A 22,124-nucleotide genomic window follows, 5' to 3' on the forward strand; every position below is an offset into this window, starting at 1 on the left:
TATTCGTCATGCATCTGCTGATGCACGATAAAGTGCCATTGGCTTTTCTGATGGCTTTGTCACACTGCTGACTCATGTTCATCTTGGAGTCCGCTAGGACTCCAAGGTCCCTTTCCACTTCCGTGCCACCCAGCAGGTCATTCCCTAAGCTGTAGGTGTGCCGGACATTTTTCCTCCCTAGGTGCAGCACTTTGCATTTCTCCTTGTTGAACTGCATTCTGTTGTTTTCTGCCCACTTGTCCAACCTGTCCAGGTCTGCTTGCAGCTGTTCCTGCCCTCCGGCATGTCCACTTCTCCCCATAGCTTTGTGTCATCTGCAAACATTAGTCATCTTGGCTTAGTCTTAAGCAATTCAGAAGTCCTCAGCCAGGGAGGAAAGGGTGGATAACTGAACTCAAGAGAAGAGATGGATGGCTGAAAAAGGACATTTGGCTCTTGTAAGGGATGAGACTTTTTTCTCCACTGACATAAGAAGTAATGGAACAATGATTGTTCTGGGAGATAGAGCAGTATTTCACGTTTATTCAGCCTGGTCTCATCCCTTGCAGTACCTTGTTGATTTGTTTTCCTGGTATTTTTCATGTAAATGCTGTTCTTTTTTTCCCCTTTCTTTCTTTTCAGTTCCGGGTATTCACAGCTCCCTTCCATAAGGTAGGCTTTGCAGATTTCTGGCTGGCCGATCAGCTCAACAGCCTAGCTGTGATACTTATGGACCTCGAATACATGATCTGTTTCTACAGCTTTGAACTGCAGTGGAATAACAATGCTGGACTTGTGGCTGTCACAGGTATAGTAGTGATCAGGGAGAAGATGAGATATCTGGTTGTATGTATGATCTCACTGTATAAATAGCTTGGAAAATCTTGAGGATGCAAACTGAGAACTCTCACAGGTCTTGATCTCTTTCAGAAAAAAATTACCAATAACATAAATTATTTCAGTGTAATTGGTGTTTCTTCTAAACACAGTCCTAGAAATGTAATTTTTCTATCCCTTAAAACCTTCTAGAAATACCCCAGTTTACCAATCTGACAGTTACAGCCTGATGCTAAGATAGGTGTGACCTTTGTGTATTTACCAAAAGATTTTGAAGTTTGTTTTCTCAAATGGAAAGAAAAAGCAATTTTCAAGGCACTAGTAAGTTTTTGTTTCGTTTTGTTTTTTTTCCACACAGGCTCCCAACTGTTCAATTATACTTAGCCTGTAGCTGTTGCTTAGTGCTAAACTGAGTCCTATAAAGTGGTCCACCAGGACTGCAGAATGAAGAGGGAGAATGTTCTGATGAGGAATTTTTTTCCCTGGCAGTTACCCTGAGGGTCTTCTTTATTCCTTATATACCCCTGTGAGTTCCCTCTTGGCTTATCAGTATTTTTCGAGGGTTTGTCATACTTCCTGAAGCTGAGTTAGGGCTCTTTTTTCAGCTAGAAGAGTTGAGGTGGGAGAGAGGGAGAAGGGCAGTGCACAGCCTGCATCCATATTATTTCCAGCTGGGGTACAAGAAGTAATGTCTGAATTCTAACTGGTCTTCCTGGTGGCAAAATGCTAACTTTGTGCCTGGAGACAGTGTGCACTATTTTATTTTTAACCAGCAACTACTGACGCACAGTTTTATCAGTGAGTTCTTTAACATTTATTGAGAAAATTTGCAACATCATTTCTGTCTGCATTGGCATTAGCTTAATTTCTTCATTCTGGCGTATTTCAAAACTTTTCATTCAGCCATGTTGGGGTCCCAGTCTAAAACTCTTGCCAATAGGCTGGACTTTAAATAAATAAAATCTATTAATAAAAAAAGCAAATGGGTAGATTATATATTCCATCAAAGTGAAAACTAGAATAAGGGTGCAGTGCTTGTAGGAGAAATATTGACTAACAGATCTGTTTCCACTGGGTTGAGAAAATAAATAGTTTTTGCATATTGATGACCTGATTTTTTTTCAAGTGTGTTTATTGAAAAGCAGGTCCTTAATGGCTAGTTAAAAACAGGTTCAAGAATGTAATATACCTAGAAGTTTATATGTTGCTCCTGAATTTTCTGCTAAATGATGGTACGTTTTCTTTTGAAGGCACAAACTCAGATTCTTTGGCTATATTTAAAGGGATACACTGAACTTAAAACCAGCCTTTTTTAAGTGATCAAAAGGATGTTTCATATACTCTGTACCTTCCCTTGAGTACGCCTGCTAAGTTTCAGGGCAATCTCCTATATGTTCATGGAATTCAGTGTAGACGAGGCTCTCTTGTCATTCCTTCCTTTCCCCTTGTTTCTATATGGAAATAACCACACAAACAGGAGAAATGGTAACATGGGTGATTGCGTGCTGGCAATATACAACGTTAGAGAACGAATACTTACATTTTTATCTCCTGCTTATGCTAATTTTAAAAGTTTGTTAAAAAAAAAAGAAAGATTGGAAATTTTTTTTCTGACTGAAGGGTGATGCTTATCTCCTTAAAATCTTGCATTGAGCTGTCAAGTCATTAGAGGAAAGCTGTCATGTCATTAGAGGGTGGAACATTTGGGGCCAGATCCTATACTACCTCCATAGTCTTAGGCACCTAAATGTGATCATGGTCCACCCCACTTAAGTGCTCAAATATATATTAATGCAAAAGGTGGATGAGTCCTCATCCTCTTCCTTGCTGTTTTCTGAGACCTAGCATTAAGGCTAAGACTATGGCATATTACAAAAAATAGACCTGTTAACAGTATTTTGGGGGCTCAAGCAAGGTGAAATAAAATTGCATTTTAGCACCTAAGGCCACTTAATGAGGCAAAGAGGATATTTTAATATTTTTTTTCCGCATGAATTGAAATCTCTTTCCCCTTGCAGAGCGCAAGATTTGTAACAGCTACTCCTACGGAGTGCGAGCAGTTGTCCAGTGTATCCCTGCTTGGTTGCGATTCATCCAGTGCCTGCGCCGTTATCGTGACACCAAACGGGCCTTTCCTCATCTGGTTAATGCTGGCAAATATTCTACCACGTTCTTCATGGTGACGTTTGCAGCCCTCTACAGCACTCACAAAGGTACTGGATTTGGTTATTTCTCAAAGCTGTGGAACATCCATATTGCCTTGTCTGCCTGTGTTCCTCAGTCTTGTTTCTCCCTTTTGGGATTTTTTAAGTTCTGACTTTTGAGGGAGACATAACTATGGCTGGTACAAATCACATGAGGATGAGGTGTGACAGATAGATATAAAAGATATAACAATGCAATAGAACTGACTAGTGTGGGTCGAGCTACTGTAAGTCATTATTAAAATCATTTAAGTTTAAATTTCAATTCTGGCATTAATTTAGTCTTGCGCTGGCTTTGGAAACTCAGTGAAATGGGACTCCTTTAGCATACGTTCATGAGGAACTGCCATCTCTCATTTTTTCCATCAGTTTTCCTCTAATAAAATGTTAATAAAAGAAATTACCTAATGAGGGGCAGTAGGATTTGCCTTCCTCTCCCCAAAGTGGGAGTTAAGAATTCTGGCTTTCTATTAAAATAAATATGAAACCTGCATTTTGGGGAGGAGGAGCACATATGCAATTTTTTAATAGACAACCTTTTACTGCACTCTGCCAGCCTGAGATAATTATTTCAAGGTTTTCATTACAAATTGCTGGCATACTCATGTGATTATAATGGGGTTTACAGTGCCAATGGAGAATTTTTAAGGTGAGAGCTCCTTTTAATGAGCCCTTTTTTTTAAAAAGAAGATCCAAAGCTCCTAATTGCCTGTACATTTTTGGCTGTGAATGGAGACTGATTTTTTTTGACTGACTCTGTCTAGGAAATGGGCTGAGTTCCTGGAGTACATAACAAATACTGGTCCTTTGGAACTGCAGGGGTACTATGCTGGAGAAAACTAAACAGAGTTGGCCTATCGTTTGTGAAGTGGGAAAATATGTACAGTACTAAGAAAAAACTCTCTCTGGGCTTCATGTGTATTTTTATCTGTTTCTTTCTCAAGCTGAGAAAGCGTTTCCAACCCATTTAACTGCAGATTGAGCTCCCTGATTCCTCTAGTTCTGTATCTCCGTGGAAACGGCAATTACTTGATTGTGTGCTTGTTGTGAAGGAAAAAGCTTTTAGTTTCTGCACTTCAGGCAGTCATCTTGCTTTTCATTGTTCTTTTTCCCCTAAGTCCTATGTCAGTCAAACTCATTATTCTTTCCACTGAAATACATACTTTTGTATCTGCAGAAATTAGCAACTGCACACATTTGTTAGCCAGTCACTCATTTTTGTATAGGGTCAGAGGTGGGAATAATGGTTGAAAAATCAGAACAATTATACAGAGATTACTTCAAACTATTAAGTTATTTTCTTTCCGGTAGATTCTAGGATTATTAGAAAAACTTGCTGATGACCTGAAAAAAGATTCTAGCCTGAAATGGGTAGAGGCTTGGAAGTCATATGAACAATATGTAAGCTCTGAGAAATATAGATAACATAGTGTTAGTATAAACTATCTGAAGGCTTAAAGTCTAACAGTATTCATAGGTGTGTTCTCTATCTGAGTGTACATGCATAATTTTGCTTACAGAGGTTCAGTAGCAAACTTTTATCTGTGTCCCATGTTTTGTCCCCTTGCTCTCCTCGCTGTTGTATCTAAAATATTGCCTCCCATTTGAGGATTACCTGCTTAACTGCTTTTTTTCCCCTTAACAACTCTTCCCATGTTGGAATTAAAGCCCAATTAAAATCCCAGCTCTTAAATCAAGCAACTTCAAGCATAACATCCTGGCTTTAATGCTTAAATGAACTTGCCACATCTTCATTCAGGAATTTTTTTTGTTTCCGTAGGGGTGTTCTGAAAAAGGCAATTGGTCAGGTGCAAGAGAAAAATTACCAGAATGCTCCTATTTAATATGAACTTGACCGTCTCCTAGTCTGTTTAAATTTTGCTCCTGTGCCAGTGTTGCTTACTGAGATTTTCATTGCTAACATGCATAATTTGTGCTTTTCAAATCTCATGGTGAGCAGGTTGAGGGAGGTATTCACAGACTGCGGGGACAGGGCTTGTTCTGGTTGCTGAGAGTCTTGTGACTTCTTAGTGGTCACAGCTTGTCTCTGGATCCAGTGTGCCATGAGGAGTCAATACTGTTGCTACTAGGATTCTTTTTGCCAGAGCCCCCCAAAGGATTGATATGGCCCCTTTTCCAATTTGGTATCAAGTGAACTTTAATAGTAATCCCTAAGCTTTATTACAGGTTTCCTCCCTATAATACTACTTGGCAAGCGGTTCCTTAGGCATTAAAACAGTGACCTTCGGTGGTACTGGCATCAGATCTTCTGCTGGGTGTGTGGGATGCTAGTTTCTGGAATCCATGTTGTTCAAACAAGAATTCCGAGGTTGCTCCCCAGGATGGCAACACAAAACTCTCGTGTTCCTTTGTTTGTCCATCACTACTGTAACTTCTCTCATCCCATATTGTCCAATCCCTCGGCTCTGTGACAAGCATTCCTTATATGGTGCATCAATCCCCTGACACTGTGCCAGCCACATTCCTTATAGGGAAACTGTTATTCCTTGCTCGACTAATGCCCAATCACAGCACTCACATCTCCCAGTGCCACAGAAGGCGCTCTGTTCAATTTTGTTGCTTGGTTCTGGGAAGGCTTGGACTATGGCTAAAAGCCTTAGCATAACTAAGTCTGCCCGCTGCAAATATCACATAGCTGTTGGTCTCATTCAGAATTGCTTGGAAGCCAAGTGGCCATCACGAAATCTTTCAAAATCAATAACTGAAAACTTGCTACTCTAACGTGAAATAATTTATTAAAAATGACAAAACCAAACCCTAAACACACACCCTGGAAACCTTGCGCCATCTCATTAGTTCTGTGGTACATGCTGTACCTGTCAAGACTGCAGACTTGTGGATATGCTTAGATTTTCAGTTCCTATCGGATGGAAGTTAGTTGGTTTATTTTTGTACTATCGGACTTGAAATCACTATTTGACATCACTTGAAAGCTAGTTGCACTTCATCCCCAGACTTGTTTTTTGTCTGGATGGGTATGGTGCATGGGAATGCTCACCCAGAATAATCAAAAGCTGGGTGGATTGACTTGAATCAAATGACTATACTTTCTCACAAGCCTGCAGTGGTCCAAGCCAGAAGCGACGGGGTGCTAGAACATGCCTCCCTGCTCAGCTGGAGTAGACATCTCAGAACAAGACTAGCCCACCCATGCTGCAAGGTCAGGGTTTGCAGCAGAGGTGCAAAGCATCCTGGGATGCTGGGGTACTGAGTTAATTTGCATCTGGAGGGGATCTGGGACAGAAGTTTGATAAACCAATTTAACCTAAATTAGTCAAGTCTGATACTACATCCATCCAGGGTTATCTTTGTGCGGGCCGGGTGCGAATCCATGGCCCTTGTCGCGCTGCACGCGGGCTGTGGCCAGCAGCCCGGGCACGCCGGGTCGGAGAGGGCGGGCGCCGAGCTAGAATTAGGCACAGACGCATAATGGTAGATTTTAAGATTGTTTACTTACACCGGGATGGTCGCGGTGCAGGCTGGAAAACTTGCTTGAGTTGCAGTTACAAACAAAAAGAACACGAACAATCACGTGGAGTTTGCTAAGCTCCACGCAAACAGAACTCCGGATGTCCTGGACAAGCGCGCCACCGAAATGGAAACTCATAGATATGTCTTATAATGTTTTCATTCAAAGACGGGAAGAGGTGGGCGGTGGATCAGGCTGCCAAACTCCTCTGGATCTCACACAGGGTTTCTATTGCCCTGCCGTGTACCCAGAGTCCCCACGAGATCGATGCGGAGTCCTCCTCGGCTTGGGCGGAAACTGCTCAAGCCTCTTATACGGCTAACAAGCCAATCACTAGCTGCCACATAGGAATAATTTAGAATTAGCCAATAGCGGGGAACAAATTTGCATATGGGTGGCGGGTACTCCTTTGCACCGTGCATTTCTGTCGCAACTTGAGAAATTCACCCTGCAAAGACAGCTGCAAAGTGGCGGGAACTTTTCCCTTGCACGCGGGTTCTCTATGCAGCAAAACTCCACCGTGCAATGAAGCTGTAATCCCACAGGCATAATTCTAGTGCCAAAGCACACACAAAATCATACCTTTGGGTCATGACAATCTTAAACCAGTTTTGGCTATTTTGAAAGCAGTTTATGTGTACTGAGCTTCTGCTGTGTTACAGATTTGAACTGTTTTCCAATCACTTATACCAATTTACATGCAGTTTCCTTCCACAGCCTAGGAGTTATCACAGGCATTGGAATACAGCCCTCAATTGCAAAAAATATCATGTGCCTCCTGAGGGTCATCCACAGACTCATAGTTTACAACCTTTCTCTGATTAAGCTCCAACTTGCTCACTTCTCAAATGATGAATATTTGCAAACTAACCTGCAAAGATTGAATCGATTCAGCCTCAGGCTTTTTGACTGTCTGTACTTAGCACTAGACTCTTGCATCCAGCGTCAAATCTTAAAATAGAGTGCATGACCTCTTGTGCCCTGTCTGAAAAGTTTGGCCTCCTGAGCTAGATGTATCTATGTAAATTAAATTTCTTATTCCGGAGGCCAGACCATTGCAGTCTACAAGAAGAAAGCAGATGGAAACAATGGTGTGAAAGCTTTTGAAGTTGGAACAGGCAATGATGCATGAACCATAAAGTGAGGATGATGATGATTATGACAAAAGGTTATAAAAATCAAAAATCGAATTAATCTTCCGCAGTGAAGCGTAAGTTCAAATAGTTCTTCTTGATTGTTCATACAGAACATCATGCAGCCTGTAACTTAGTTCTTGATACACTCATGAATTCAATATACATGATGACCATAAACTGCATCCAACTGGACGGCTTGATGGCAACATGGTGGAGCTACTCATGGTGGGGTAGCTCCTATGAAATACCATGGTGTGGCAAGCTCCAGAGTAAGGGGAGTATAGGGCACCTCAAAACCCTAGTCCCCACTGCCTTGTGGGTACTCCTGGGTTGGAGAAAGACTAAGAGACATCACCATGACAGAAACGCATCCTCTCTGAGGCATTAGGCAAGTAGCAGCAGTTCTAATCTGTTGCTCTATGACAGAAGCTACAACCATCAAGGCACTGAACATTTGGACTCAGTCTGGTCTTTGGGCTCTGCCTCAGAGGTCTAAAGGGGGATGGTAGGTCTAGAGCAGCCTTCATCCCTCCATACTCTTGCCTAGGTGTATGCACTTGAAGGTCTTAGGGTAATGGTTGCACAGATCTCTAGTGCATACACCCTGATCCAGAGGATCAACAGTTGTCAAGATATACTAGTCACTGATTTAAGAATGAGGAATGGTAGCTATGAACCTGCAGGCCAGAAAAGAAGCTGTTAATCTCCTCCGGAAGGTCAGATGTGATACATTAGTGGCTGTTCTCAACTCTTATTCTGGCCTTGAATATGTCATAGCTCTTGCAATTGGACTGCTTTTTGCTGTGTATTTTGTACTCTTAAGCAATTTGCAGCTGCTCTCAGACTTTGAAGCGTGTACACATGGATGAGTTGGGACCAAGTTGCTGTGGGATTTTTGCCAGTGATGGGAAGAGGGTGTTGAAAGCTCAGAGGGAGTTCTTAAATTGTACACTTATAAGAACATTATGGATATCTGGGTGAGAGGATATTGTATCTGTATGTAGAAAAGAAATGAGATAAGCCAGTAGGCGTTAGCTTTTGTCTTATTGAGAAAGTTTGGTTCTTTTGTGTCTCCTACTGAAAAACTTAATAAATTCTTTATATAGTTGCTCATCCAGTGTAAGTACAGTGTGCAGGTTGTATTGTATGTTATTTGCATATGCCCCTGTTTTTTTTCTTAGTCATGTTAGCTGTGATCACCAGTTTGTACTAATTCTAGCTGTAGCCTATAGATCATCCAGATCAGGTTAAAAGTGAAATTACTAGAGGTGCACTGATATATCGGTCCGATCTTGGATCGGTGCCGATATAAAGAAAATTTGTTGTATTGGTTATTAACCCAGTGGGGCTGATTATTTGGCCAATAAATGCCCGTGCTGTACACAGCCGCAGCACAGCACAGAACACAGCTGGCAGCATGGAGAGCTGCCTCCAGCTGGTAAGCCAGAAGGGGAGAGGGGAGGGAAGGGATATGGTGGGACAGATCAGTGCCCCTGCAGTGAGGGAGGGGGCAGGGGCAGGTGCTGCCCGGGTGGGGGTGTGGGACAGAGGCGCAGCTTGTGGGACAGAGGTGGTTCCTGCCGCTGCTTGCACCCCTGGAGGGCAGGGAAGGGTGTTCCCCCTGGATCTGGATGGGGGATGGGCTGGAGCCAGTGCTGCATGGGGCTCTTCTCCTCAGGGGCTGGGCGCTGGGAGGGCCTGCAGCCACCCCAGATTTCACCACTGCTCTGCTCCCAGCCCCACACCACTAGGCACAGCCCTCCATGTCCCGCCTCCACCCATGCACTGGGAAGAGCCAAGGCTGCTCTGGGGGGCTGACGGCAGCTGTGGTGCTGGATGCGGAGCTGCAGCGAAATTTGGGGTGGCTGCAGTCCCCTCCCAGTGCCCACTCCGAGCCCACCCCCACCGAGAAGAGCCCTGTGCAGCTCCAGAAGAGCCTCAGAGCGGGCACTGATGGCGCTGGGAGAGGGCTTCAGCCACACCAGATTTCATCGCAGCTCTGCTCCCAGTGCAGCTGCTGCCGCCTGCCACCCAGCACAGCCTTGGCTCTTCCCAGCGCATGGGTGGAGACAGACCATGGAGCCTGGCTGTGCCTGGTGGCGTGGGGCTGGGACCGGGACCAGAGAGGTGGTGAAATTTGGGGTGTCTGCAGCCCCTCCCAGCGCTGCTGGTGCCCTCTCCAAGCCTAGCCCCTGCCAAGAAGAGCCCTGCGCAGTGCCAGCTCCAGCCTGCCTGCCCGCCCCATGCAGATATGGGGGTCAGATACTCCCCCTTCCCCTCTCACCCTCCCGGGGTGCCAGCAGTGGTGGGAGCTACCCCGCCACGAGCTGTGCCTCCGTCCCATGCCCCCACCCCGCCTGGGCAAGCCCTGCCCCCTCCCTCCCTCACCACAGGGGGATTGATCTGCCCCCCCACATCCCTTCCCTTCTCTTCCACCACACTGGACTTACTAGCTGGAGGCAGCTGTATATCCAATATCAGATTGGTATTGGCTGATATGCCTCCTTAAATATTGGGTATCAGCCTCCAAAATCTTTGTTGGTGCATCCCTAGAAATTACATCTGAGTTAAGGGTGCTGGAGAAGTCATACAACTCAAATTAACTGCGGTGAACAAAAGGCTTTGAAGGAGAGCCTCCCAGGAGCAGCAAACACTAAGAATCTGTGGGAAGAATTTGCAGTACTTTTGTACTTTGTGAAGGGGTGAGGATGGCAAGGAAGCCTCATTGTGTAAATATGGTCTCACTGAGTATGTTTACACAGTCAAATATGTGTGTGAGTGCAGCATAGCTGGGCGTTTTCATATTAGCTTTAAGCTACCTAGCAACTGACATATGTATGCAGGATGCCTGGTGGGTTGCATTTGGGTTGGTAGCCTCCACTGATATTTGTGCCGTCATGTCTGTACTACTAATATGATCAGGGCCAGCTAGCTTAAAGCTAGCATACATATACCTACCCATGCTAGTCATACCTTCACGTTGTTGTATTGATATTACCCTTACATAGAGCTAGCCAGAGATTGCTGTATTTAATCCTTACAAAAACTAAGGCATCTTGCAGGTTCTTGCAGTGTGAGGGAATGATTAAGGGCTGGTCTTCATCAGAAACTTTTGCTAGTATAATGAGGTTTATTAGGGAGGGATGTGATTGATTTTTTTGCAGCATTTTTATTCTGGTATGTCCTAGTGTACATGTATAAATTATACTAGCAAAAAAGTACTTAGGCTGGTATAACTGCTTCCATCTGGACAGCCGATATAAGCTATGCCAACCAGGTTTTTTGCTGGTATAAACTGCACCTGTGCTGGCAAACTTTCCTTTTTTTCTTTCTCTCATTCAGTTATAGTTTAGTCTGACTTGTGAAATATGGTGCTGTGTTTAACCTGATGTGATCATTTATTTTTGTAGCACAAAAAAAAATTAAATTAGCAGCTTTACTGAAAAGTATATTCTGCTTTCTTGCTACACGTTAAATGCGAGTACTAGTTGCTGTGTAGTGTTGGCATGATTTTTTAAAATAAAGAAATTCTGCCTGCCTTTAATGTTAGTCTCTTCTCTTGTTTAGCTTGATGCCGTTAGTCTCTTCTCTTGTTTAGCTTGATGCTGTTTTGTTCCTGCATTGTCACATACTGAAAAACACCTACCTCCTGTTTTGTTCACAGTTCTGTTAAGTGGACCTAATTTGTACTATCTTCTCAGAAAACACAGATCTAGTCTGAGTTTGAATAAATAAGTTCCTTGAGTCGCATTATTGTCATTTACCCGCTGCTCTGCCTGTTTTCTTATTTTATACTATTTGCTGCTGTAATATGTATGTTTCTTCATTAACCTTGATTTTTCATGAATGTCATAAGCAGTAACAATTGCCCCAGATTAAAATTAGCAGTATGAAGTTTTACCTTTTTACCAAAGTAAAAGGTGAAGTGATTTAAACCGCATTTTTGTTGCTTTATTTGAATATCTTTGCCCAATAGAGTCATTGTGGCCTAGGTTTTATTCAGCTATTAATTAACCTCTGCTGAGCTCTTCCAAAACTAATCCACATGGTTTGGAAACTTGAGTCATCACTCTTTCTTTCATACCGCTCCCAATGCCTTTTCCAGTTGATCAAATAATAAGAATGCTGAAAGGGTTGCTGTCAGCAGCTTGGAAAATATGGTGGAGATTCCCTGGTTTATTTTAAGCTATTATAACTTCCACCCACTTCTTTAATTAAGCAGTCTAAGTAACAGACAGTAATTAAAAATTATAGAAGATAAGTAGACAGCTGCATCATAAGAGAGGTGCTGCTTCTGTACAAGATTTTACTGTTTCTTAAGTGATTTTCTCCATCTGAAGCTCTGCTTTGTTTCTGAAAATGTAAACTAGTTTAAAAACGTGGGTCACATGACCTCATCAAAAGCACAGCAAAAACAAACAAGTAATCTTTAGAGTGACTGGATTTTTCAAGTACAGAATTTGGGCACTTGTTACCATGGAGAGGAGCTTATAGCAGGGTTTGGACAGAAGAGTAGAGGCACAAAATATGGGCGTGCTAGTTTTTCAGTCTCTCCCCATCATTCTGATTCAGACAATGCTACTTTCCCATGCTAACGTAATTTATCTTCTATATCAAAAGACCTGTAGCCCAGCTATCTTTGCTGAGTTATGATGAATTTAGGAGTACAGATACTCAGAGTTGCATAATATAGTTGTGCCTCGGATGGTTTTGGTCTGAACTCTCCATGGTTTGTTGCCAGTTTCTACATTGCTGAATACACCAGGCTGATAGGTTATGGGGTATCCCAGATTGCATCCTGCAGTTTGTAGCATATTAGCTAGCCCTGTTCAGTTAATAAGCTGATACATGGAACTAGTAATTGTACTCAGATACACCGGTGTCTGACTTCTTCCCCCATGGCATGGATGCTGAGAGTTGCATAGAAGACAACTGCTAGAGAAATTAGGACGGTCCCACAGTAACTAGGGATAACTTGACTAGAAGATTATTCTTTCAGCAGAAAGAATGGAAAGAGTTGGTAGGACAAGGTGAACTAAGATCCAGTGGTTGTCCAGAGGCTATTAGTAAGACCATAGTCAAAATTACAAAAAATATGTTCTAATGGAACTCTTTGTATGGAAAAAAAACATTTTAATAGAAAACTGAAGTCAGTACTTGTCAGATCCTGTTTTCAAACTGTTATCTTGATCCAATTTCCCAATTTTTCATCTGTATCTTTCCTCCAGTTAGAATTTGATTAATTGGATTGTTAGGTATCACTGGTGCTTTTGATGCACAAGTAAGAGTGACCTATTGGAGAAATTCAAACTAATTTTAAAATGTATTGGTTTCTTTCTTTATATTTTTCATCTAGTTCACAGTTGCATAATGTGCTAGCAACTCTAGAAAAGGAGCAAGTGGGAGGTGATAATTTGGAGCCAAAATGTGCAATGTCTGTCACAGTAATTGTTGTGAGGAGGGATGAATTTTGTTTGAAACCCTGTCCTCCCATGCCCAGGAGGGCTTCAGTAATGAGTTGTGTTCATTAGCCAGTCTTTCTGATCCTTTCAGTCAGTGCAGTGGCAGCGTCATTAGTGAAGAATCTGAGGCATTGCCATGGGCAAACATTTTCATTGTGGCCTTTGACCTTGTTCCAACTTTGGCAATTCTGCCATTGCAGGACTATCAGCTAGCTAGCTTGGCTTCTGAAAACTAAATTGCTAGGTAATCTCATTGCATAAGTACCCTTTCTGATGCCATGTTAGAGGGACTTAAGAGTAGAACGGGGAGGGGGGAAGGAGCAGCAACACAATAGGGTTTTGTTCAGGTTGCTGTGGGACCAAAACCGTCTGTCCAAAGAGTCTACAGCTTGCCTACAGCATGTATTCCTTGTAAAGGAAATGCAAGATGACTGAGGCCATAGCATATACTTGGTGGCAAAGATCTCCAGGGTAGTATTAAGTATTTGTGGAACACTGCTAAACCCTGAAGGTCTGCACAACTAAGACACACAATTCTAGAAGAAAGTTTTTCCCTCGTATCAGGTCTATCAGCATCAAATAAAACCCTTCACAGTTTCAGTACCCTGACAATAGGGAAGAAATCTCATTGTCCTACCAACAGGGTGATTGAATTGGTTGCAAGACTTGAGACGGTTGAATTTTAACAGCTATAATTTCAAAAACTGTCTCTATACTGCTTAATATAGTCTTCAGTTAATGGTGACCAGAAAGTGACAGGATTAATGAACAAAGTGTGAGAAGGAAGGATGATGTAGTTGTCTTTCATTTCATGAGCATTTAAGATGGGAAAGGTCTTTTTGTAATGGAACTTCCTAAGAAAAGCAATATACTATATCACAAGTCAGTAATTTTTCCTTTCAGAGCTGCAAAACTCGAATTTTTCCAGCGGTATTTTTTTTATTTTGCTACTTGAATGCTACTTTTGAATTAGAGGTTACCAAAGCACTTTACAAGCCTTGTGTAATGGAGTATTGCATCTGACCACAATGGATACATATAGACATTCGTGAAGGTTAGATCACATTAAAAATGGCCACCCAATGTAACTTAGTTTGCGCAGGTGCAGACCCTACACTTAGATCCCTAGTTAGGTGGATCTAAGTGTGAACTTTACAGAAATTTAGGGAAGTTTAGATCAGTCTAAAAATGGCTAACCCAATCTGAATTAGCCCTCCCTCCAAGGTAGTCTAATTTAGATCGAGTCTAGAGAGACCAATCTAACTGAATTTTTGTACACAGCCCCAGAGCTTGGAAAGCCCAGCTGCTGGCTTTTCTTACTGCTTCCACCCCCAGACCAGCCAGCCAGCCCCTCCCCCACCATGCTCGCCATCCCTCCCCCCGCTCATCCTACCAGCTGCTCTCAGGGCTAGTTTTATCAGCTTTTGCTGGTGTCAGGAGGTGATCAAAGTAAGTTGGGGGGGAGGTGTAGGTGTCCCAGTGGTGGTACATCTGGGTGTGTGAAGAGGTGGGGCTAAATATAGCCCCTGGTCTGGGGGGAGGAGGACGAGAGTCTTCCCATCCCCTTCCAGGGTCCCCTGTGGACCCTGCTAGTCCCCTCTTCCTCCCATCCTGCCAAACCATCTGGTCCCCATGAACCTCCCACAGACCCTACTAGCCCCGCCAATCCTTCTGATCCTCCTCATAGACCTCTCTTGCCCCCCAGATTTCTCCTCCCCTCAAAGACTTACTTTGGATCAGGTGGTCATTTTTAACTCGGTCTAACCTCCCCCTAACTTTCCAAATGTCTCTATGTACCCAACTCGTAAATCATTTTTCTGAGAGGCGATAGGTCACAACAGTATTTGACCTGATGATCCTTTAACCAAAACTTTCTAAAAGAGAATGTACAGGAAAATGCATCTTCTGCAAGAGTTGAACACCAATAAATCATGCTTCATGAATGTGCTTGAGAAGTCACTAGGAAAGAGATCAGACCCAGTCTGACAGAAATTATAGCACCTTTTTTGTTTCTTCTTTGTAATTAAAGCATATCTCTCCTGATTGTGCTACAAACATAAATGGCGAAATAGTTGTGTCGGTTTATATAAGCAAACTTCTGAAACCAGCATTTCTTCTACCCTGCAAATAATGGTCCAGACTTTCATAGATATTTTACTCCAAACCAAAGTTCTTTATGAAGGTCATAAGGGGTAACTCCCTTTTACAGGTATAGAAGGGTTGGAGTGTTGTTGTAGCTGTGATGGCCAGGAAATGTCCAAGAGATAAGACTTCTTGTTACATCTTTCATTGGACCAATTGTATAGTTGGGAGAGTTCTTAGACAAGCTTTTGGGTATTGGGTGCTCTTCCTCAAGTGACCTCAGGTACAGGTGACCTGAGGAAGGACATCTGATGCCAAAAAGTTGGCCCAGTAAAAGTTATTCCAGAAAGCCTTGCCTCTCTTGAGTCTTTTACAGTTATGAAATCTGATGCACAAAGAGGCTGAATGACTTTTGCACAATCTCTGATGGAAGAAATACTGGTATTGTCTCCTGCTAGTTTTCTTATTGCAGCACATCTTGCCCTGTTGCAGTGCACGGTGCCTTGAGACCATAAAAAGATTAGGAAGATTTGCAATGAAGATATTTCCACGTGAAACCTTTGCTTTTGACAGTACCTACCAAAGATTAAAAAGGTGTATTGTCTATAGGCTGTTTCCCTGCAGGAGCAACAGAATCCATTCTAATATGCAAGCATTGCTGTTAGAGACCTCTTTCCCCTGTTGTTAGGCTAGTACTATCACTTCCTTGTTGATATGCTGACTTCCTATGGGATCCATAAAACTGGATTTCAAGCAGATACTGGTTGGCAGTAAATGTGCTTATGGGTTGCATTAACAATGTCATTCTGACAGTTGTTTTCATGTATATGAGTAATTTCTGCCTGTTTATCACATTTACCCTGCTGTGTAATACAGATACAGATAGCTGATACAAACCACACTATGGTCAGGAGGTTCATGGGGTATCATGAATATTTTCTTGTGCTTATTTCACTGATCTGGCATATGTGGTCTCCTTGAAAAGCCCATGTTATGCTGTGTCCATTTATGTTGCTGTTATCACTGTATAGATTATTAGGGATGTGCGAAACGGGCTGTATTCGATTTGGATTCGGCCCACTTCGGGGGACAGTGATTGGATTCATTGATTTGGATCGCTTGTCCCAATTCGATTCAGCCGGATCCAAATTTAAAGATTTGATGCTGATTCAGAGAATCAGTGATTCGACCGTAGACACAGCTTTAAATGTTTTTTCTACATACCTTGAAGTACCAGGCGTGGCTCGTGAATGCTGAGTTGGTGGGGCAGATGGAGCATCCCACATGAGCGTGGGAGAGCCACCCGTGTGCTCAGCGGCAGACCTGGAAGTGGACTGGATGTATTTCCGCTCCACTTCTGGGTCTGCCACTGAGTGTGTGTGGGATCCCCCTCCTCCATGCCCTCCTGGCTATGTGATCGGCTGTGGGGGGACTCCAGGTGCCCCCCCAGACCCAGGAGGCACCAGTTGCTGAGCCAGGGGGCGGGAGTCCGGGTCTGTTGCAGAGTCCACTTCCATGGTCCACTTCCAGGTCTGTCGCTGAGTGCACTGGGAACCCCTTCCCCCCCCCCCCCCCCCCCCCAATGCTTCCATGGACACTCCATCCATCCCACCATCTCAGCGTTCACAAGCCACCTGGTACCTTGAGGTATGTAGAAAAAATGTTTAAAGCTGTGTCTGTCCGAATCATCGAATTTCTCTAAATCTCTCTGAATTGATTCGGAGGGTTCTGATTCGGTTCAGAGAGATTAAAGGGTCTCCTGATTTGATTCAGAGATTCAGCTGCCGAATCGAGCCAATTGCCACCAAATTGAATCAGTGACTGAAGCTTCACAGAGCCCTAATTGTTATGCTCTCTGTATATAACTTTATGACTTTGGTCTTGGTTTAGCCAAGGAACTGAGGGGTGTATACTTAAGGAAAAAAGAGTAGGTGTAACTGCTAACTCTCTCTTGCTATTGTGATACTAAGGCAAGGACAATTGTCACTCTTAGTCACAGACAAGAGAGGTCACTGGTAAGATGGGCACCCAAGTTATTGTCTGCTTGTAATGCAGAAATCAACTCTATAGCAAAGGCATCTGGGAGAAATTGTCCGTCAGTCAGACGAATGCAAGATGTCTCGGGGAGAGAAATGTCTGGAGGATTCTGGAGACTAATGAGGAATTTGGACGTTGCTGCTGGTGATGCAGTGCTGGCTTGGGGGTATTATAAGGGCTGTTTGTAAGGTATCAAGAGTCTTCAGGTTTTTCCCTGGCTGGAGAAGGGTCCAGGCCCCAGCAGCCACATTGGGTAGGATCAGCAAGAAAGCTGATTTCTGGAGACATTGACAGGACTCTTGGGGGTAGGAGGTAGCCGGAGGAGAAGGTAAAAAACTTGTCCTTTTTTTCGGTCTCCAAACTTGGGGTCAGTTTTGCTTGTATAATTGTTGTCTTCTACACTTGATCTTAGCCACAAGAGGCCTTTTGGCTCCTTAGCAATTGCCTGTGGAACGAGTGTTCTCCATGCAAGTGGATCTTCCAGGCTAGTTCATTCTATGGAAAAGGGGACCTAAAATTCTTTCACAACCCAAGGGAAACTAAAACTGGTAGAGATTCCCCTGCTGCAGCTGTGAGGTCCATTATAAAGGCAGTGGAACTGAGGCTTATGGGAATAAGGAGTTATCCCAAGGCAAACCTTGGTCTGTTTCTTGGGACAAGTGGTGGGATGGTGGGACTCAAAGCTCTGGGGGTAACACTGCCTAACTGGATAGCAGTTACCTTGTTATCAGTTTGTATGGTATTTAATTGCTAGCATGTAACAAATTCATTTTTATTTTGGGCTGTGACTATAGTTCTAACCTTAGATCAAGTTAGGTTTGGCACTTTTTTTGGTGATTGAGAGGCTTTTGTTTCAAGCTGGTGACAACTATTAGAGTTTAGTCAGTTTTATATTGCAGAGCAGTGCTTACCTGAGAAGGCTGGTTGATAAAAATACTAAGAAGTCTGGGATTATCATGGCTCTTACAGCAAAAACCGCTACTAGATGCGGCAACTAATGCACCAGGAATGCTTATTGAAGGCTATTGTGCTCAAAGCAAATTCTTCAATAATACATGGCATTGATTTTTGCTGTATTGAATAGCATACAGTGTTTATGCTCTTCAGGATAATTCAACAGGGTAAACAGATAGCATTCTCTGGAAGCAAAGTCAATACTAACTGCATTCACTGTGGTATTAACTGTTAGTGTGTGCATAGAAAATGGTCCTTTCCCTGACTGTGTTTGGAAAGGATTATAATTTGAAGAAATTAAATTAATATTTTATCTCAAGATGCAAAGCAGAGAACGTCCCTAGGAGCACGTTTTGGAATTCAGGCTCTTTCTCCAGCTTTTACTACACACAGAAAATGGCAGTTCCTGTTGCCATCAAGGAGTGTGTGAAGCGGGCCCTATTCGATTTGGATTTGGCCTGAATCGGGGACAGTGATTGGATTAATTGATTCGGATCATTGTCCCTGATTTGATTCAGCCAAATCCCAATCTGAAGATTCAATGCTGATTCAGAGAATCAGCGATCAGCCATAGACACAGCTTTAAATGTTTTTTCTACATACCTCGAGGTATCAGTGCAGCTTGTGAACACTGTGATGCTGGGGCAGATGGAGCATCCCACTTGCCGGTCTGCCGGAGAGCGCACTGGGGGTCCCCCCTGCACCCTCCTGACTTGGCAATTGGCCATGGGGGAGCCCTGGGTGCCCCTCCAGACCCAGGAGGCATGAGTCCCCGAGCCAGGGGCGGTGTGGAGGGCCCCCCCCCATGCACTCCTCATTGGATCCAGAAGTGTTTCTGGTCCACCTCTGGGTCTGCTGCTGAGCATGCTGGGGACCCCGCCCCCCCGCTCCTGTGGGACACTCCATGTGCCCCAGCATCACAGCATTCACAAGCTGCCTGTTACCTAGAGGTATGTAGAAAAAATATTTAAAGCTGTGTCTATGTCTGAATCGCTGAATCTTTCCGAATCTCTTTGAATCGATTCAGAGGGTTCCGATTCATTTCGGTGAGATTAAAGGGTCCTCTGATTCTATTTGGATTTGGAGATTCAGCCACTGAATCAGGCTGAATCTCCACCGAGTCCAGTCAGGGACCGAAGCTTCACACAGCCCTTATTGCCAGCAGCACCTTGCCTTTGCCCTGCTTTGTGACAGCTACAGGATAGCATCAATGGTCTTGCTCTCTTCAGAGTATAGAAGCATGTTGTTGTTTATTTAACTTTTTGCTACTCTGGGACACTGTGTTGAGCAATGTGTAGTATCTGTACAAGATCTCTACTGGAAGGACAATCTTTAGCAGAACTTGCAAATTGGCCTTCCACCATAGCACCTTTTGCTTTACATACAAAGGAAACATGAACTACTTCAAGACACTAGGAAGTTGGGCAGCCTTTGTCCCTTCTGAATTGCATAAGGCTGTAGCTTGCTTACTTGGAAGTGCTTAGAAATTCACATTGTATGCTTGCAAATTTTCATGCTGAAATATTAAACTGTTTCCTATGACAGTTTACCTCTTTAAGAATGCAGTTTTGATCAGCTCTTTGTGGTCTGTGATGTCACCTCGCAATTCCTGAGCCAAAGGGTCCGTTTTGGCTTGGACAGATTAAAGACTACATCATCCCAGAAAATCATTGCAGTCCCTTAACTGTATGGGCAGTCCAAGCACAGTAATGGAATCACTCTCTCTTGACTACAGAGAGGCTATGAGATAGCAGGTGTCCAGGGTACTTTCTCTTCCTCCCTGAATCACTTTTCGTGACTATGCTCTTAGCAGCTTCCAACACTTCATTATGAAGAAGGACCACTGGGTGAACTGTTCCTGCTTAAATAGACCCTGATAATTATCATAAACAGACCCAGCATGTATTGTTTCTGCAAAAGTGGCAGGCATGTAGTAGATGGAACCTCTGGGCAGAATATCAATGCCTTGATTTTCCAGCCTTCTGAGCAGCATTGAAGAGGGCCGTGAGGACCAGCCAGTGGAGATTGAGATATAATTGCTTGCCTAGAGCAGTAACATCTTTCTGCACACTACCTGAATACCAATGAGGGCACACAAGGAAGGAAGGTGTCAAACAGAATCATGGGCAAGAGAAAAATAGAGGTGGAAAAGAAGAAAAGTAATGGAGAGAGGGTATCCAAGGATGGAGTCTGAAGACAAGACCTGTTTAGTGTGTGTAATGAGAAAAGACTGGTATTTTAGTAGAATTTACAGGAAAAAATTATCTATATAATGAATGGCTTAGAAAGAAAATGGAGATGGGGAGGGTGCCGTTTTGATCCAAAGCACTGATGAGTGAATACTCCTAGAAATGGGGAGGGAAGGGGAGCTGAAGCCAGGATGAGTAACTGAAAATTAGTACATCCCTTTGAGCTTGATTGCTAATGCAGCAAGAGTCCCTAATGGAGTGTTCTCTCTGTAATAATTGCATTCAATAACCCTTCAGTTGATTTAGCTTTGAGCAGTGTTAAAACTTGACATCACCTTGCTCTGAAACTGCCTGTGTAGGGAGCTGTATTGCCAGCTCCAGTATTGCTGATTTGCTCTCGTTCTGTAGTTTATGACTATAAAATATACAGCAGACCATCCCTTTTCATGAATAGAAGGCTCCAGAGAAACAGCTTGGGAGCACAGAGTAGCCTTCCAACAGTCATTTCCCCTTTGCTTCTCCCTGGAGGTGTACGTGACTGAATTGTCATATGTAGAATAGGGCATGGTAAGGAATGCTTTCCTCTGTCCCCACACTTCTCTTTCAGCTCCTTTAAGCTGTGGGAAAGCACTAAGTCAGGTAATGCTGACTTAGTTTCTGAGCCATCTCTCCCCACTGGATACTTTTTGAACACCCAGTCTTATTTTTGGCCCTGGCCTATACAGATCTTGAAGGGACTATGGTTTCAGGCCACTGAATATCAGCTGCCCTAATTTATAGAATAATGCAATGGAAACTCCAAGGGAGAACTTGCACTCACTTCTTGTGTGAAGCCTTCACCAATAATGGTTGATCTGGGTCTTGGTTCATAACATTAATCTATTCTGTGGTGATTCAGACTTGGGAATGTGAGAGTGGGAAGGCTGTATTAGTAGATCCAGTATGTTGGTGCCCTATGATTAGGGATTTTTCTATGTAAGCCTCTAAACAGCAGTCTGTTTTCTGAAGTTGCGATACTGGTGATATTCCCAAACCTGACTCCTCATCTCCCCAGTGAAAACCTGATTATTTGATGAAGATTAGTTGAATATTTGTAATCTTACGCAAAAGCAAGGAAGCTCATCAAAGCAGAAGACTGAGGAAAACAATTTGTTCTCTTGTTCTGTTATTTTGAGACTCGGGTTTTGCTGCGTAAGTAACGTTAATACATTTGGTTAGGGAGTGTGTTATGAAAAGAGAGTGCGTGTGTATTTGACCTATATCCTGCATGTTGTGTCCAGAAAGCTTGAAAGACATAATGGGAAAAAATGTGCTATTACGCTATCTCTGTCATTTTTCAACTCCATTAATTTTATTGTATTGCCCCACATACACACATTACATTCTTATCCTAACTATTACAACTGAGAAGAGGAACAAAGACAAATTGAACAATTGCCATTTTTTACATCAGTAGATAGCTTTAAGGAATTCATCAATTTAAAGCCATGCTCTGAGTAAACACACTGCCATAGTTCATTAGTATAGACACACTTTTTATATTGGAATTTTTTTTATTGGCTTTGTTAGCAAATCAGTGAATGAGCAATTTCAGTTGCTGCAGAGAGAGACACCTGGTAACAAGAGAATGCAAAATCTCTCATCTTGAGAAATCAGTTTAACATGTTTTATTTTTATTCATTCTTTTGGGATCCAAATATGTGGCTAATTGAAAAACAAAATTTAACAGTGCAATCTATTTTTAGCTAAGAATT

The 22,124-nt window shown here is 43.0% G+C and overlaps 1 protein-coding gene across 1 annotated transcript in view; it reads left to right on the forward strand.

Annotated features, from left to right (window-relative positions):
* XPR1 (xenotropic and polytropic retrovirus receptor 1) overlaps positions 1-22,124 on the forward strand; it is a 207,573-nt gene that overhangs the window by 171,717 nt on the left and 13,732 nt on the right. Inside the window, exons 10-11 of the mRNA XM_006272416.4 lie at positions 622-787; positions 2,835-3,029. Of these exons, the coding sequence (XP_006272478.1) occupies positions 622-787; positions 2,835-3,029 (361 nt within the window). The remainder of the gene's footprint in view (positions 1-621; positions 788-2,834; positions 3,030-22,124) is intronic.

The sequence above is a fragment of the Alligator mississippiensis genome, chromosome 5 (genome assembly GCF_030867095.1).
Source record: "Alligator mississippiensis isolate rAllMis1 chromosome 5, rAllMis1, whole genome shotgun sequence".
Taxonomy (NCBI): domain Eukaryota; kingdom Metazoa; phylum Chordata; order Crocodylia; family Alligatoridae; genus Alligator; species Alligator mississippiensis.